The 16,060-nt window shown below is 33.4% G+C and overlaps 3 protein-coding genes across 7 annotated transcripts; 1 reads left to right on the top strand and 2 right to left on the bottom strand.

Annotated features, from left to right (window-relative positions):
* Window positions 1-469: 469 nt before the first annotated feature.
* On the bottom strand, window positions 470-4,199 carry Mvb12 (multivesicular body subunit 12-like Mvb12). Of its 3 annotated transcripts, none has more exons than XM_012286977.2 (8): window positions 3,564-4,199; window positions 2,174-2,312; window positions 1,872-2,070; window positions 1,641-1,791; window positions 1,499-1,567; window positions 1,064-1,403; window positions 937-987; window positions 470-862 (listed from the first exon to the last, which is right to left on the bottom strand). In XM_012286977.2, the coding sequence occupies exons 2-8, from the start codon at window positions 2,300-2,302 to the stop codon at window positions 827-829; spliced, it is 975 nt and encodes a 324-aa protein (XP_012142367.1). In that variant the 5' UTR covers window positions 2,303-2,312; window positions 3,564-4,199; the 3' UTR covers window positions 470-826. The 3 variants fall into 3 exon arrangements, with proteins under 3 accessions (XP_012142367.1, XP_003704075.1, XP_012142366.1); XM_003704027.3 differs by having other exon boundaries at window positions 1,484-1,567; window positions 3,564-4,197; XM_012286976.2 differs by lacking the exon at window positions 3,564-4,199 and adding an exon at window positions 3,000-3,543 and having other exon boundaries at window positions 1,484-1,567.
* Window positions 4,200-6,333: 2,134 nt separating this feature from the next.
* Ccs (copper chaperone for superoxide dismutase) lies at window positions 6,334-8,161 on the top strand. Of its 3 annotated transcripts, none has more exons than XM_012286960.2 (7): window positions 6,334-6,630; window positions 6,701-6,899; window positions 6,973-7,162; window positions 7,245-7,311; window positions 7,388-7,569; window positions 7,649-7,800; window positions 8,027-8,161. In XM_012286960.2, exons 1-7 carry the CDS (start codon window positions 6,616-6,618, stop codon window positions 8,035-8,037), a joined length of 816 nt encoding a protein of 271 aa, XP_012142350.1. In that variant the 5' UTR covers window positions 6,334-6,615; the 3' UTR covers window positions 8,038-8,161. The 3 variants fall into 3 exon arrangements, 2 of the variants coding, with proteins under 2 accessions (XP_012142350.1, XP_012142352.1); XR_001096203.2 differs by having other exon boundaries at window positions 6,335-6,630; window positions 7,649-7,909; XM_012286962.2 differs by having other exon boundaries at window positions 6,335-6,630; window positions 7,649-7,791.
* Window positions 8,162-8,405: 244 nt separating this feature from the next.
* On the bottom strand, window positions 8,406-15,615 carry lama (phospholipase B domain containing lamina ancestor). Its single transcript, XM_003704025.3, has 7 exons — window positions 15,422-15,615; window positions 11,460-11,723; window positions 10,629-10,778; window positions 10,116-10,362; window positions 9,769-10,016; window positions 9,331-9,571; window positions 8,406-9,261 (listed from the first exon to the last, which is right to left on the bottom strand). The coding sequence occupies exons 2-7, from the start codon at window positions 11,567-11,569 to the stop codon at window positions 8,611-8,613; spliced, it is 1,647 nt and encodes a 548-aa protein (XP_003704073.1). The 5' UTR covers window positions 11,570-11,723; window positions 15,422-15,615; the 3' UTR covers window positions 8,406-8,610.
* Window positions 15,616-16,060: the final 445 nt, after the last annotated feature.

Genomic DNA, 16,060 nt, shown 5'->3' with positions numbered 1-16,060 from the left:
TTATCGCAGAAATGTTTCTATTCTGTTTTTACAGATTTATAAATTTGTAATAATAACGACATGTTTCGATTTAAATTATTCTGTGATTCTATACTAATCCGTAATTACTACTAACAGTTCCACTGTATAAGTCTCATTAAAATGTATCAGTTACCAAATTTCAACCAATACTATTCTTTATTGAAATTTGTCATGTCCATTTTTGTAGTCAATTTTTAATTAAAATTTTGTCAAATTTAGTAAATATCATGTAATTACGGGTTGCATTAAAGAGATAATAAAATCAGAATATAATCCATTAAAGCATTTAAAGGTAATGTAATCATGTTAAACGTCAGCTGAAAAACACCAATATGAGGATAAAAATAAAAATATACATGTTTCTTCTATTGTTGGAAATAAAATTAAAAATGACTTTATTGAAAGATTTTTGCGTTTGATTAAGAAATAGGAGTACACCAGTACAATGTTAAATATCTTGTGACGATTTATAAACAACTAGAACATATGATACAATTATATATAATATATATAACTTCTACTATCTATAAAAATACAACGCAACTCTATAAAAATACAATGCTAACTGTCACTGGTATCAAAATCTAAATAGGACACAGAAGAAAAAGTACTTCAGAAAATGGACATTATTTAAATTCGAACATCTCACCAGTAAATGTTAAAAGGATTCCATTTTCGCAGGTTAGTATGAATCACTCGTTCAGGCACTCTATTACACTTGGCTAGCGCTATATTATCAATACAAATGTATAGATATAGCTGAAAAATTGCATGAAGAATCACACAATTTGGCACAGTGGTTTCTTCAAGTTTCCCTTTCCGCACGAAAGTCATAAAAGAACTGGAAGATTAATTAAAAATAAAAACATCAGTACATTATATTAGTATATAATAAACGTCGATTAAATATCTTACCTCCTTATCCAAGTCTTTTTGAGTCCAAACTTTAATTACAGGAAGTTTAGTCTATAAATATTATATTTATTAAATATATGTTAGAGATAGTATAACTTCATTCTTCATAATTCTTAAAATTACTTACATTTGAAGAATCAGATTGAACATTAAGACGAGGGTTAAGAACAAATGGAACTCCATCTAAATCTGAAGATCCTGGCAGTGTACCATAAATTGATGAAGCACCTGCAACTACCGTTGTCGGTGGTTGTGGAGCAGGTCTCGTAGGTTTAATTTTTGCATCGGGACTTAAAATTTCATAATCTCTATCGCTAGATTCTTCTAAATCTTTTCCCCCACTCCCAGAAATTTGTGGATAAATTCCATTTGTTGGTTTTGGTGAAAACTTTGGTTTTGGTGGCCTTTCAGGGGGTACCCTATGAGGTGTTCCGTTTGATGGATTTGGGGAAGCACTTTGAAGTAAACTATAAATAACATTATTTGTAACATTTGATAAATTTTCGAACACACAATTAATTTGTTCTTGAATAAAAGTAACTCTTACTCTATATTAACATACGATTGTGAATTTGTATTCCCATTTACAATATCTACAGTTTTGTAGCAAACCCAAACTCCATTTATGACACTGAAAAATTAGAAAAAATGTTTTAACATGAATAAAAATCCTATTTGATGAACATAAAATTTTGTACACATACCCAGCAGCAATAAATCCATTTGGAGCCATGTTGGAGGTATAGACCTTATTCATAATTCTACTACATATAATAATATCTGTAACTGCTTTCGAGCATAGATCCTTATTTCTAATTTTATAGCACAACTGCTTCTTCCTCCATGCCTTCTGCACTAAAATCCATTGCCGCAATGTACTAAATGAAAATATTTCTCTAATAAACAATATTCTGATCAGTCTTACGTATGCTCACTTGAATCAACAGTATTAGAAATCATGCTGTATCCTTCTGGAGGAGAATCTCTTTCATTAATAACTACTATGTCTTCAACCACACACTGAGGTAACCCTTCAGTCTTGGAAAAACAAATATATCTGCCCTTCTTTTTTATGAAAAGTCCACTTTCTCTCCATAAGTCGGCATCAGTGTCCTGATCATATGTTCTTGAAACCTAATTATAAAATAGGAATAATTACTCCAATACATGCAACATTGTTTATTTCATTAATATTAAGCATTACCAAATGCTCATTTTGTTTACCATTATCACTTACCACTGTAAAATTTGGTGGACATTTATCTATATCTTCAACAACTCTTATAGATGTAATGGGTCTATCATCAGGTAATACAGCTGACAACTGATGAACCAACATTTTGTTACAGGCAGTCTTCTTAGACATTGTTACAACCCTATTAAGAATATAAACACATGATTATTTCTATTTCCAGACTGGGGTCAAAGTTTGAAATGTATGCTGTAACTTTTTTTATAAATCCTCAGCTTTGATAATTTTCAAATTCACAATTAATATAAAAATTTAATTTTGATATATACAACATTTATGTCCACTCTTTATTTGTGTCCCAAGCCATTAATATATTCAACAATCAAGAGCACAATATGTTAATAATTACAGTTACAAAATCAAGGTAGTGTTTCTTTGACACAAACACGCCTCTACCCGAGTTCATTATACTTTGAGTCATTAAAAGTGTAAGGAATGTAACTACCGACTTCCCCTACTTTATCTTAATGACCTATTTTCGATCGATAAAAGATTTTTGCGGGGCAAATAGATTGTTTGCGATAAATAATTTTTGAGTCACGAAACGATAACGATAAAACAACGAATATGTCAGTTACTTAATTTCTGTAATATTCAGAACAATACCATATTCTATGTTTATTAATAAAGGAGCCACTAATATGTCAAAATAATAAACTCCCCAAAATAAAATTGCCACTTTATTTTAGTACTTTATTTTTAATCAAATGCTTTGGTATTAAAATTGAAAAAAATTAAAGAATTCCAATTAAGAAGTTTAGTTCGTGACCAGCTCAAATGACAAGTAGCTGCATATTCTCAAATAACTCACCTTCGCGAATATTGCACAACACAAACTTACAAACTCTGCATATTTCTTGATGCGCTTATAGTCGTACTTTTAATTATTCAGAACAAAGTTACCCGGTGATTTTCGATCGAGCGACAATCGACTCGTATTTTCTTCGACGAACTATCTCGTTCTTCGGTAGCTTCATTCGTAATAAAATGAAGGTACTCCGATGCATACGAACAAACAAGGAGGAGAGAAAGAATCATAGGAACAAACAGAGAAAGAAAATGGAAAGACTAACAAAGAAAGAAGTATAGTTATTGAGAGGAAGAAAATGGTATATGTATATGAATTATCAATTGTTCGCCGCTAATAAGCAATGTAACATTTGTATATCTCTAATCGGCACTGAGGAGCAGTTGATAAGATAAATTTTCACTCTCACAGACACAATTGCTTATGAAAATTGATTTTCTTCTTATGTATGCCTTCTCCGTTGAACGTTTTAACTAAATTGATATCAATGACATCACTTGTGCCACCACCACTACCGTAACGACTACCATCTTAACTGACTAGGGTAGTTGTGTTCAATAAACTAACCTCTATTTCCGTTCCTTTCACGCCGCGTACTATACGGCGTTATTCTTCGTCCTTGCTGTGCGCGATTCGCCTTTCCCGGATATTCGCTTGATCGTACACGTTTTAGTCAAATTCAAAGCGAGTTAATTGATTTCCCAAGCGATAAGAAAATGAATGAGAATCATACGCCACCCCTTTGTCAACATTCTTACCGCGAAATATGTTTAACAAATTTTTAATACGATTCGGAGTTACAAGGGCACAGCACTTGTCACAGCCGTGGCCGTAACCGTAACACTGATACTGAGGCTATACGTGGACAGTATAGCGTCTTGTTTATTACATTGATATTTATCTATACTCTGTTACACTCGGATAACTTCAGTAGGGTCGCTACCATTCGGTGACGAATCGCCCTCAAACGCTTTCCGCTTAGTGATGCATATATAGGGTGGTCGAATTAAACAAACAACAAGAAGGAACATGGACCACCTATCAGTACACTTGAAAATATAGAAATTCGGAGTTCTGCAAATTTGGGAGTTGGGAAATTTGGAAAAAAAGAAACTTGTAAATTTAGATATTTAGTATTCAAGAATTAAAATATTTGAATCACTGGGTACACACGCCCTTTGTCACCGTCCAAGTGATAAAGGCGCATGCACGTTACACTTAGTTATACTGGACTAACCGGAGATGTCATGCGCAGAACAACAAATATTCGTCGTGTGATGAATTTGTTCTTTTATTGAACAAATTATATGAAAATAACTATTTATAATTATTTAAAATAGTCTATGAATAAAATGAAGTAACTTATGGATACAACTACTTTGATATTTTAAATGTATTATGTTTAATTTTTTGAATTATAAAAGGTTGCAGATGGCGCTGTAGTACTGTAACAGTCCAAAATAAACATAGAATGAGTTCGAATCATTTTACGTATGATAATTTTGTTGGTTCAAACTGGCTTTATGCCAACATCAACTGTAAAGTCATTTTTCGAACTTTATTGTGCACAAAGAACAATTTGTGATTATTAACAGAATATAAATCTCTTTATTTTAGGAGGAAAAAAAATAATTTTTTGTTTTGGCAGTTTGATGTTCTATTGCTAGGTGGCACAAGTGATACATTTCCCGTCAAAGCGCAAAAATATGAAACTTAAAATATATGTAATAACTAGGTCTGTTTGATTGAGGCCACGGTGACAAGCGGTATATACGAGGTCATTTTGAATAATTTATTACACGTTTTGTGGATATATTTTGTGCACTTTTATGATTGAGGAATTCTCAGCAATGTATTATTTACATGGGTGGATCATAAAAGTTCATAAATAATGTTCGGGTAACGAGTAATTAATTATTTTGTGTCAGCATTCCGATACGTACATAAGCCGCCTATGTCAATTCTACAGCGCATACAAAGTGCAATATTTCGGCACTTTGGCGACGTAGTATGGTTCCTGAGGCATTTAGAAACAAATTTCTATTAGGGTTTGATGCGTTTTGATGCCTAATAAAGCCAGAAACTCAATTTTTGTCGAATTCGGTCCAAAACGGTACAAGTGACGCCATCTAGCGGCGAGCAGTGGAACTACGAAAAATTAAAATCTCGATTTTCTCCAAATATAGCGACTTTTCCGAAATTCTGAGATATACAAATTGTTCCTTGTCGCCTACGGAATCAAACGAATGTAATTACAACCTCCTAGGACCGTTATTAAAGAAAATAGAAAAATAGCCCATTTCATGGACTAAAAAATTGGCGTCCATCTAGCGGTGAAAGTTGGAACTACAGAAATGTAAAAATGCGATTTTCTCGAAAATTAGCGAACTTTGAGTACTTCTGAGGCTCAGAAAGTGTTATGTGATCGCATTAGAAGCAAAATAATGCAATAAAAGTTTCCTAAAGGCTTTAATAAAGAAAATGAAAAAAATGTAATTTTATGGAGAAAATTTGTGGCGCCATCTAGCGGCGGAAATGCGAACTAAACCGAAAAAACGTATGCCCGTACACGCGTTAAAGAAAAATATAAAAAGTAATATTTCGCAACATTGAGGACGTAGTATGCTTCTTTAGACTTTTTAAAGCAATTTTTGTTCAATAGGTTATTCATTTTTTTGCCTATTAACGCCTATTCGGGTTACGCAAATTTTTTAATCCATGAAATAGGCTTTTTTTCTATTTTCTTTAATAATGGTCCTGGCAGGCTATAATTACATTCGTTCGATTCCGTAGGCAACGAGGAACAATTTGTATATCTCAGAATTTCGGAAAAGTCGCTCAATTTTGAGAAAATAGAGATTTTAGTTTTTCGTAGTTCCACCGCTCGCCGCCAGATGGCGTCACCTTTACCGTTTTGGACCGAATTCGACAAAAATTGATTTTCTGGCTTTATTAGGCATCAAAACGCATCAAACCCTAATAGAAATTTATTTCTAAATGCCTCAGGAACCATACTATGTCGCCAAAGTGCCGAAATATTCATTTTTTTATTTTCCTTATATGTATGCGTGGTCGGACGCAAACTAACTTCTTAAATTAATAACATTATAATAACCTATTGTTCATATTTCGATATGAAGTGAACCTTTGAAAGTAAACATTCTTTTTATAAATTTTATTACTTATCGTTTCTGTGGATTAGGCATAATATGTGGCCCAGCATAATTTGACCAATAGCTTTTCTCTCTTTGGCCACCATTTTCCCTAGAAAAGCCAAATTTGCACTCGAGTGCACATTTGCAACTTTCTAAACACTAATAATATCTATTCATAGTACTATTTTCTCGCAGCTTCAAAAATGTTTGCAGAAGAATGTACAATTTAAATTTTACAGTACCACAATGTCTTTAATATCATTATTATTACATTTTAGTGGAGTCATCCAATTAGCAAATTTTATACAATTTTATCATATCGTACGATATCATATGTATGATCCCTGTGTTAACTTTAGTTAACATTTTAACCCTGCAAGAGTAAGATCAGCTATATCTTAATTTACGACTTAAAATAAATAATTTATTTTGGGCATTTAGAAATACTGCAGAAATATATTAAAATGACTTCAGCAAAGGTAAATTACAAAAGTAAATAAAAGAAATGTTACTTATAATTATAAAATCGTATATTTATTATAATTTCAGATCGAATTTGCGGTTAACATGACTTGTCAAAACTGCGTTGAGACCGTACGCAAATCGTTAACCGGTGTAAATGGAATTGATAATATTGATATATCATTGGAAAAAGGAAATGTTGTTGTTGAAACAAGTTTACCATATTCTGTAATTCAAGAGAAAATCGAAAAGTCTGGAAAGAAAGCAGTTTTAAAAGGATATGGAGGTAAAGATATGAAATATAGTCAATATTGCTGATGTTAACTATAATATATAACTACTTAATTAATATGTTATAGATAATTCTAGCGCAGTTGCAATGTTAGGAGGAAACTCAGGTTATAGTATAGGAAACAAAATAATGGGAGTAATTAGATTTGCACAAACTCCTGATGGATGCATAATTGATGGAACAATTGATGGGTTAGCACCTGGTGAACATGGCATACATGTACATGAATGTGGTGATATCTCCAGAGGTTGTGATAAGTAGGTATATGTATACTTGGATGCATTGTAAGATTCCTTTTAATATAGGCAAGACCATTCTTATTCCATATTCTATTTTTAGTGTTGGAGAACATTTTAATCCAAATAATGCAGCACATGGAGGTCCTGAGGATAACGTACTTAATAGAGTAAATATAAAACTTTACATTAGTTATGAAAAAGTATGAAAGTCATCATTTCATTGAATGTTGTCATTAATTACAGCATGTTGGCGATCTTGGAAATATAGTAGTAAATGATACAGGTAGAGCTACTTTTAGAAAAGTAGATAAGCTGATAAAAGTACCTGATATTATTGGAAGATCATTAGTTGTAACAGAAAAAGCAGATGATTTAGGTAAAGGTGGTAGTCCAACATCTAAAATAGATGGAAATAGTGGAAATAGGTAAAATTCATATTATGCATTTAGATATAATACCATATACTAAGGATTCGCCATATTTATAATTATGATTATTTATTAGGTTAGCGTGCGGCATTATTGCTCGTTCGTCTGGTTTGTTCCAAAATACAAAAAAGATCTGCGCATGTGACGGACTTACGCTGTGGGACGAAAGAGATAAAGCACTTTTAAATAAACAGGAACTTTCCACTAAATCCGAAATAAGTAATACCTGTACAGTATGCTAATTCTTTTAATATTTGTATAAAAGAATAACAGACCCCAGAATGTAGCTACACTTATTAAAATTCAGCCTTTGTTTTGCATCATGTTTTCTTTAAATGTAAATTGAAATTATATACCGTTCAGTCAACTTATAATTTCTATTTTATTTATGCACATTTTACTTAATTATATAATTACCCTCAGTAATCAAAAATATCATTTTTTCCTTTTTCAGCGAAGTTATAAGCACCACTCGAAGATGGCAGAAATAGTTTCATGAGATGAAACATGCAAGTCATTCCAATAACTTATTGTACATATAATACAAAGTGTCTGTATAATATAATAGGAACGAATTTATATTTTTATATTTATAGTTGTATTTTATTTACATATATAAGTTGTATAGTTCTTGTAATAGCTGTATACACTTGTAACACGCACAATGGAATTATTTTGTTTGTTTCTTTATTTAAAATAATAAATGTGCATTAATATCTTTGATTTTTACTTTTGCCACCCAGAGCGTTGCGATGCAATATCAGTCTCAATTGATACAGTAGAAAACCTACAGATTAGGATGAGTATTTGAAGGTAATTTAGGTAAAAAAAAAGATTTTTTATCTTTTAACTTTATTTTATAAAATCTCACCATAGGTGGCTAACATATGAGCCAGCTAATTAATAAAAGATTTAATAATGCTATTAAAAATTTTGTTTAAAAATTGTAAAATCCAGTTGCAACGAATTGATTGAATGTCAAATTTGTACATATTGCTTAAAAACTTTTAAAGATTTATAATGTGTTAATATTATTAATTAAATCCAGACCCATCTGGGTGTAACACTTTCGAATTCGAAAGTGTCTGGATGTCCTATATGTGATATATTAGGAAAAGTTGCAGACCATTTAAAAGGGGTTCGTGATTGTGATGTAATTGGTCCAGAAGTAGCTTCAAAGTTTTCGAAGCCATCAATATTGGTTACTAAAATTTTGGTATCTATAACACCATATGGTAAAGGGACATCCTCTAGATCTCCTCGGTAAGTTAATGCCTGCAACTGATCTGTATTGAAATTAGTTTCCCTGGCAGTGCAATCTTCTTGGCTGCACCCACGCATCATGTTTTGAAATTGTTCTAACGTAGTAATATTTCCTTGTATACGTGCTAAACGAATCATCGAATCGTTCACATCCTTCTTGGCATGTTGTACGGTGTCATTGATATTCTGAAACTTTGACACACCGACACAGAATATAAAACCTGTTTTCTTAAACTCCTCTGTGTAATTCATTGCAACAGTTACGGTTGGTAATTGTTCGACTAACAGCATTGTCGTTGAACGTGGTTCAAAAATAATCCATTGTAAAGCAGAAGCACCGCCATTTTGATGAGATAAAGTATTGAACCAAGATTGACCACTCGTTGCCAATCGATTTGCTGTCATTACTCTTACGGTTAGCATTACCTATAACATTGCAATTACTGATTTTATTTGTATATGTATGGTTAATAATGTAATGACTGATTATCATACATGATCCTTGGAGTGTAAAAAGTTCCAATGACTCCAATTCGTTGAAACCATAGATGTTCCGGTAACAACCAGTTCACGATTTCCTCCCTGCACCATATAAAATTCGTCTCGGGACGATAATGACCCCGGATAGGAAGACATTACGATTGTTCTACTCGGAACGAGTGCGGCAGTTTTTATTGCAGGTAATACATGATAGCCAAATGTGTATTTTTTTAAAAGTCTCAACATTTGAGTGTATCTAGAAAGCAAACAAAAATTGTTTACATAAACTCGCTCATTTTTTATATAACATTTATTTAAATCTGTTCGAGGAATTTATTATTAGTGGAATTGTACCCACGTTTATCGTTTTCCTTGCAGCCAAAAAATGAAAACTTATGTTAATACGTACTCGAAATTCTAAATTCTATAATAAAGATAATAAACGAAACTTACGATGCCGCAGTGTTATGACCAACTGCGACCAAAGGTTCCAAATGATCTCTTGGAAACGATTTAAAAAAGATGGAAGAACTCATGGGCGGACCAGAAATATTAAAAGCTTGTAGAAGACCAGATAAATCGGATCCCAAAGCTAGCCATAAGAAATCTTCTGATTCAAGCGAAACCGACACGCGGCTTCGTCGTACAGCAAATTTCCAGCCAGCTTCCATGCCATCCAATTGTGTATAAAATAATCGTACCTAAAATAACATTGATTTATTGATGATTAAATGTAATCTTAATAACTCAATCGAGTAAATTACTTTTGTAATCTACGATAACTGATACGATCATCGTACCATATGCCAAAATGGATCCGTGGATTCCATGAGTTCAGCGCGTTCGCGAATGATAGCGGTATTATCTCGAAGATACCGTGTCAACTTTTGGCACTCCACAGGTTTCGCTTCGCATTCTGGTCTTATGGTGTTGTACCAATGATGATGAATTAATTGCCAAGTCAAACTTCCTTCCAGAAGTCCAGCAGCGTATGCTTGCACTGTGTCCGGATACTTCGATGATGTTTCGATTTCAATGTATGACCACCTGTAACATTTGATAATCGTTAACTAATCAACGTCTCTTTTTATCTTTTCTAATTACTTGTAATGATTGATGGGGACCCTGTCTTGAGTATCAGTGTAACCAGAAGTACTTAATTTTTATATTTGAAAATTTGAAAGGTACATGTAGCAAGTGAGGCTCAGCCGGGTCTCTGGTTACATGAATGACTACACGCGAGTCAGAACCAACTGACTAGTTAAGTCAATGAAATTGCAACGAATGCAACAGGTGTGATAATATTTTTATACCCATGCTCGAAAATTCCGGTTTTATAGTACGCTCGAGCCGCATGCAATGGAACGGCGGTTAGATCGTTGCCTTGGCCCCAAAAGTCAATACGGTATCCTCCTTTGCGGTTCCATAATACAGTAGCTGAATATGTTCCATCTTGTTCAACACTGTTAACACATAATAAGTAATTAGAAAAACATGAGTTGTATTAAGTATTCTTATTATGTGTCTAATATAACAAAATACATATCACACACAGTTCAATCAACTCTAACTATACGTGAGCGATCGATGCAAATGAACTATGACCCCAAAACTTTTTGAACACCCTATACACGCACTTTCATCGTGCGTTAGCCGTCAATTCATTGTCAGAACAGTTCAGTCTGGAGGACGAACTTGAGATGGCAGACATCGCGTAACTCAATCCTTACTCGCGACCAGTCTCATCGAGCTTGTTACAACTAAAGTGCTGATACTTCCGATCTTTGTAACTTGCAGCACGCGTTACATACGCGTATCAATCACGACAGAAGCTATCGCGAACGGGAAGCAAAATATATGACCATATAACGCTTGATTCATTGGCGTAATTTGATAACGAGTTTTAAAGTTATCAATTTTCAAAACCCTAATTTCTCAGTTTCAAAATTTTCAAAGCTTTAATTATTAAATTTTTATGTTTTGCATGTCGGTTCTTGAACTACTCTGTGTGCTCTGTGTGTTCTTGAATTCTTTATCCATCACTGACTTAGAGGATTTGTAAAAGTTAGAGTTAAGGTATTTCTCTTTGCTTGTGAGTAGGTATCTGCGTTGATTAGCCTAATGTTAAGAAATGATGAGCTTACTGTCCGAATTCGCCGAGGATTATAGCTCCAATTCCTAGCAAAGCTACGGCGAGTAATATGTAAGTAGAGATGCGTGTCTGCAGCCAAGAGGCTCCTACTACCTTCAGCATGGCTCATCGGTAAGCGATACACCTTGGTTACGAGAAAAGAGAAAAGCTGAAAAGCACGAATTTTGCGTTCTCAACCCATCGATTACAGAAGCCTGGTCTTCGGCCTCTTTGGATGTTTCTCAACAGCTGCCAATACGCGCCTGTCCAGTGATCACTGAAACAATAAAACCACTGTCAGCACAACCATTGGCAATCACATAGAATATAAATCTTAACTTTCGCTACAACTATCATTCAATTCAATGTGTCAAATATTGCCTAATAACATAGTTTTTGTTTATAATTATCAGAGTTGAACTTCCTTAAATCTTCATGAAAGTCTGATGAAAATCTTCATGGTTTTATTTGCATCGTTCTGTTTTGATTATCGCGTAACGATCAGTATATCAAAGGCATAGCGAATTATGAAAGAAATCAAGGACAGAATCAATTGTGGCTGCATCGATGAAAAATCAAGTTCGATCGCATATCAACCGGATCACACTTGTCTCATGGTATATTCTACACTCCATTGTTCATCAAGTATAACAGCGTTATTTATGCTTTTTTTAATCGACGGTTTTACGAACTAATGTTCTCTATTGTCTACTGGCATATAACAAAGGAGACGAAGGTTAAGGTCAAGTTAGTGGGACGGTATTTGGCACTCGTTATTATAAGTGTGAGTAAATCGGTAAACTTGCGATACACGTAATGCCACTATTAATATCGAAAGTGACTTATGGACTTACGTATACTTTGACTTCGGAACACTAACGTGTCGATTACAAATATCGGATTTTTTAACAACCTAATTGTTATGGGGGTCACTGACCGGTGCTACAAGTCTGATTTAATTGTACATAAATTCAGAAATTAAGAAAGAAGTTTTAAGTGCAAAGAATAATATGGTTTTAAAATGACAAATTCAAGCGTTACAAATTGTTTGAATTTTACCTCCATTGCATTAATTTCTGAATTTTTACACTTCCTAAATTATATTTGATTTTCCATACGAAGTTTTCAGTACGTGCTTACTAATTGCAATACTAATTGCTTACATCATTGATACAATAGTGATAATATTAAAATATTCGCGGTGCAAGTACAGTTTGCTATTACTGAAGCAATCGACATGTAGATAGATGATTCTAAATAAGAAAACCTCACACGTTATTACACACATGTAAATTATTGAGGAAGGCGGAGGTCAGAACGATCCGTCATTTCTGCGTTGATATTTGCAATTAGTTACATTTAGTCATTTTAATTATCGTTTGTTTAATGAGTTTCACTTATCGGTACCGCTTAACACTTATGTACTAACATAAGCTGTGGTATTAAAATTTTAACGTTGCATCACGATAGAAAATTTACAATGTATCTACAAAATAATTCATTACTATTACATCACACAAAGGTGTTTTAATAACATTACAGTTTCGGTTCGCAAAACGAAAATCATAATTTCTAATTCATTTTTCATGTATATTTGGATCACCGAAGTTAACGGAAGTCAAATAAACATTCAACTTTGAAGATGTTTCTTCAGTAAAGGTTTCTGGAAATAAGCCAATTCAAGTTTTTCAATTACCAGCTTTTATCCTGTAGTTTTCTACATTTGAAAGTTTCTCCATTTCAGAACACTTGCACTTAGCAATACTTCGACACTACGCACCAGTGATACTTATTACTGAGACGTGATTACGTAAACTCTACTATCAGTGGTACGTGGGATATTTTAACATTTAACATTAAATAAACTGATTTATAACATTTCCACTTTGAACACGTTATCACCCGATTTCTGACGTACAATTTAAAGAAAGCATTTTGTTTAATTCAGAAATATTTCTATATTTTCGTTATATCGTATGTCATTGAATTAATTCGATAATCGCTTCATTTTTTATCTGTCGCCAAAAATACGTTTCATTAGAATAAATGTTTTATATTTAAACCGTAGGTTTAAATGGAAACTTGGAATAATGCTTTAACGAAAGTTACTACACATTTCTGACTCAGACACATGATTTCTATTTTTATTTATTGTGTATCGGTATCATCAAATTATTTTTAGAGTTTACAGAAATTTCCAAATACAATTTGAGTAACCTCGTTTTCAAATTATGAGATTTCATAAAAATTGTCAAACTGTCAACCATGAAGAACATAAAAAAAAGTTAAAGCAGGAAAATATATATTGCCTTCCGTTCTATCGTAATGAGTGTTTTCGAAATGAGTCACAAATGTCATATCGTAATCGACATAATATACGTAATGTACACGTTAACACATTCGCGAAAGTCTAAGATAAATGCTAATATAAAATAGAAAAACTAAAGCTTTCGCAAAAACCATAATCAGTTTACAAAGGTACTCTTCACAGAACCGGAAACAGTTTTCCTGAGAAACCTAGGCGTGTCGCATAAAGAAAAAATGTACTGTTCTAAATGCATATTCATGTAGATCGCAGTTGCATAAAATTCTTTAATTTATATCTTGCTCGTAGAAAATAAAATTCATCAAAGACACGTATAGTTTTTACATCAACTTTTCATAATCAACAATCGTAAATGATTACTTATACATTCACATTGAAATTGCTGTTATATCTGCACGCTTTTATTTCATATCATTATTACGTTTAACCAGGCTGTTTTTTATGTGTAGTGAAAAAATGTTGACGAAGAAATTGACGTTAGAGAATGTTGATAAAAACGTATTCTAATTACTATTGTACCTTCCTGGAAGGTTTCTTAACAAAAGAACAATTGATTGACTCAGTTAATGTTAGCTGAGAATTCCGGAAATCGAACGTGTAAGTACTTATATGATCTCAAGATCACTGTCGTTAAATTAGAATCCTTTTGTACACTTAACATGAGGAATGCGGGTCTGCTATAAGTAGTTTCCTGATAAACTCGTTTCAGATATAAAATTTAAGCAGTAATTTACAATGATTACGTTCTTTGTTCATTATTTTGCAATCCATTAAAAAAGTTTTACTGAACTATCAAATCAGTGCGTTTACTTCGACTTCTTTATCATAACATGTTGCAACAAGAGCATTCGTGTGCAACGATTAAACACGCCGATGAAATATTTATTAAAGTGATGCAAACTCGGTACATACATCGTAATATGTTAATCGTTTTGAATGTATAATAATTATTCTTCCACCTGCAGATTTCGTATTTTAAAAGAACTTTGAGGAAATCATATGTGTTCAGAAACGCACTGATAACGAAACCAATGTATACAAGAATAATACGATTCGGACACGCGTTTCTGTATTGACGTAGAAAGTTCATGCAAAATTCTGACAAACTACTCCGCACTCAGTTTGCGAAACACGAAACTGATAACAGAGTAATTTCAGAAACGTTGATCGTGAAGTCGTAAAATATGAGACCGATGACATATATTTCAGATATCAAGAATTAAGTTTAGTCGACTAAAAAATATAAATTAAATTTTCCTAATAAGTAAAGTTATAATATTGTCAATAATTGAGAATTCAAAATTATTAATAATACATATTGCCTGTATTAAAATAATAATTAAAGTGGAACGAATACCAGAACCACGTGCTTAGGCGCATGCTATAGCGCGACTATTTTCCTCCAGGGAATTTATAAATAAAATTAGAAAAAGAACATAAAGAGATCTACTTAAGCGTATAAAGTATCACGTGGTTCTTTACATAAATGGTCAGAGAGGCGAGTATGAAACTGCAAAAGCAAACTGAATGATTTCACAAATGTGGAGCGTAATCCGTCAACTCGCAGAATATTTCAACAGGGCGTGCGCGCGCTACGAGGCGCGTGTTGAAAATACACACGGTTCGGTCTTTTCATTAATATTACTTACCGTGGACAATAGAGAAAGTCTGAATTGAAGCGCGTCGTAGACGGGTAAAAGATCGGTCATTCGTACGGAGATTACATTCCTTTGACGTGCTTTTTTGTCGCGGCTTTACGACGTGGACCAGTTGCTCCGACACTGAAGTCCAAGCGCGTGCACTCGCTGATTCCCGACTGCCGCTCCGAACGGAGCCGCAGCCCGTCCTCAGAATTTCGAGTAGTTGCACTTCCCTTCCCACCTTCGTTCGCGCCAACCGGAGTCGACGTCCTTTATTGTGTCGTCACCACTGCTGGGTCATGTTGCTGAGGCGCCCCGTACACTCGGCTGCAATATAGGCCTCTTTTCATTTTGCAATTCTTCCATCTTCAAATTTTTTAATGTTTACAATTTTTATATTTTCTGAATTTTAAATTAACTTTATAAATTCTCAAGTATTTCCATCTCCAAAACTCCTCAAAATTTTTTACCCCAAATCTTCAAAATCTCATACCCCTATAAGATCAAGTAAGCTCTTAAGAAAAGTCTTGAAATATCTCCCCCTTCCTATGTTCCAAGTTTCTAGACTTCCAGAATTCCTATACCCCTGAATTCCAAGATGTGTCTTGAATTTCAAAAATCTCTGCATAAACGAGAGGGAGGCATTTT

This window comes from Megachile rotundata, chromosome 4 (genome assembly GCF_050947335.1).
Source record: "Megachile rotundata isolate GNS110a chromosome 4, iyMegRotu1, whole genome shotgun sequence".
Lineage (NCBI taxonomy): Eukaryota > Metazoa > Arthropoda > Insecta > Hymenoptera > Megachilidae > Megachile > Megachile rotundata.
Note: the sequence above shows the minus strand (reverse complement) of the source record. Positions and strands in the feature narration are given on the sequence as shown.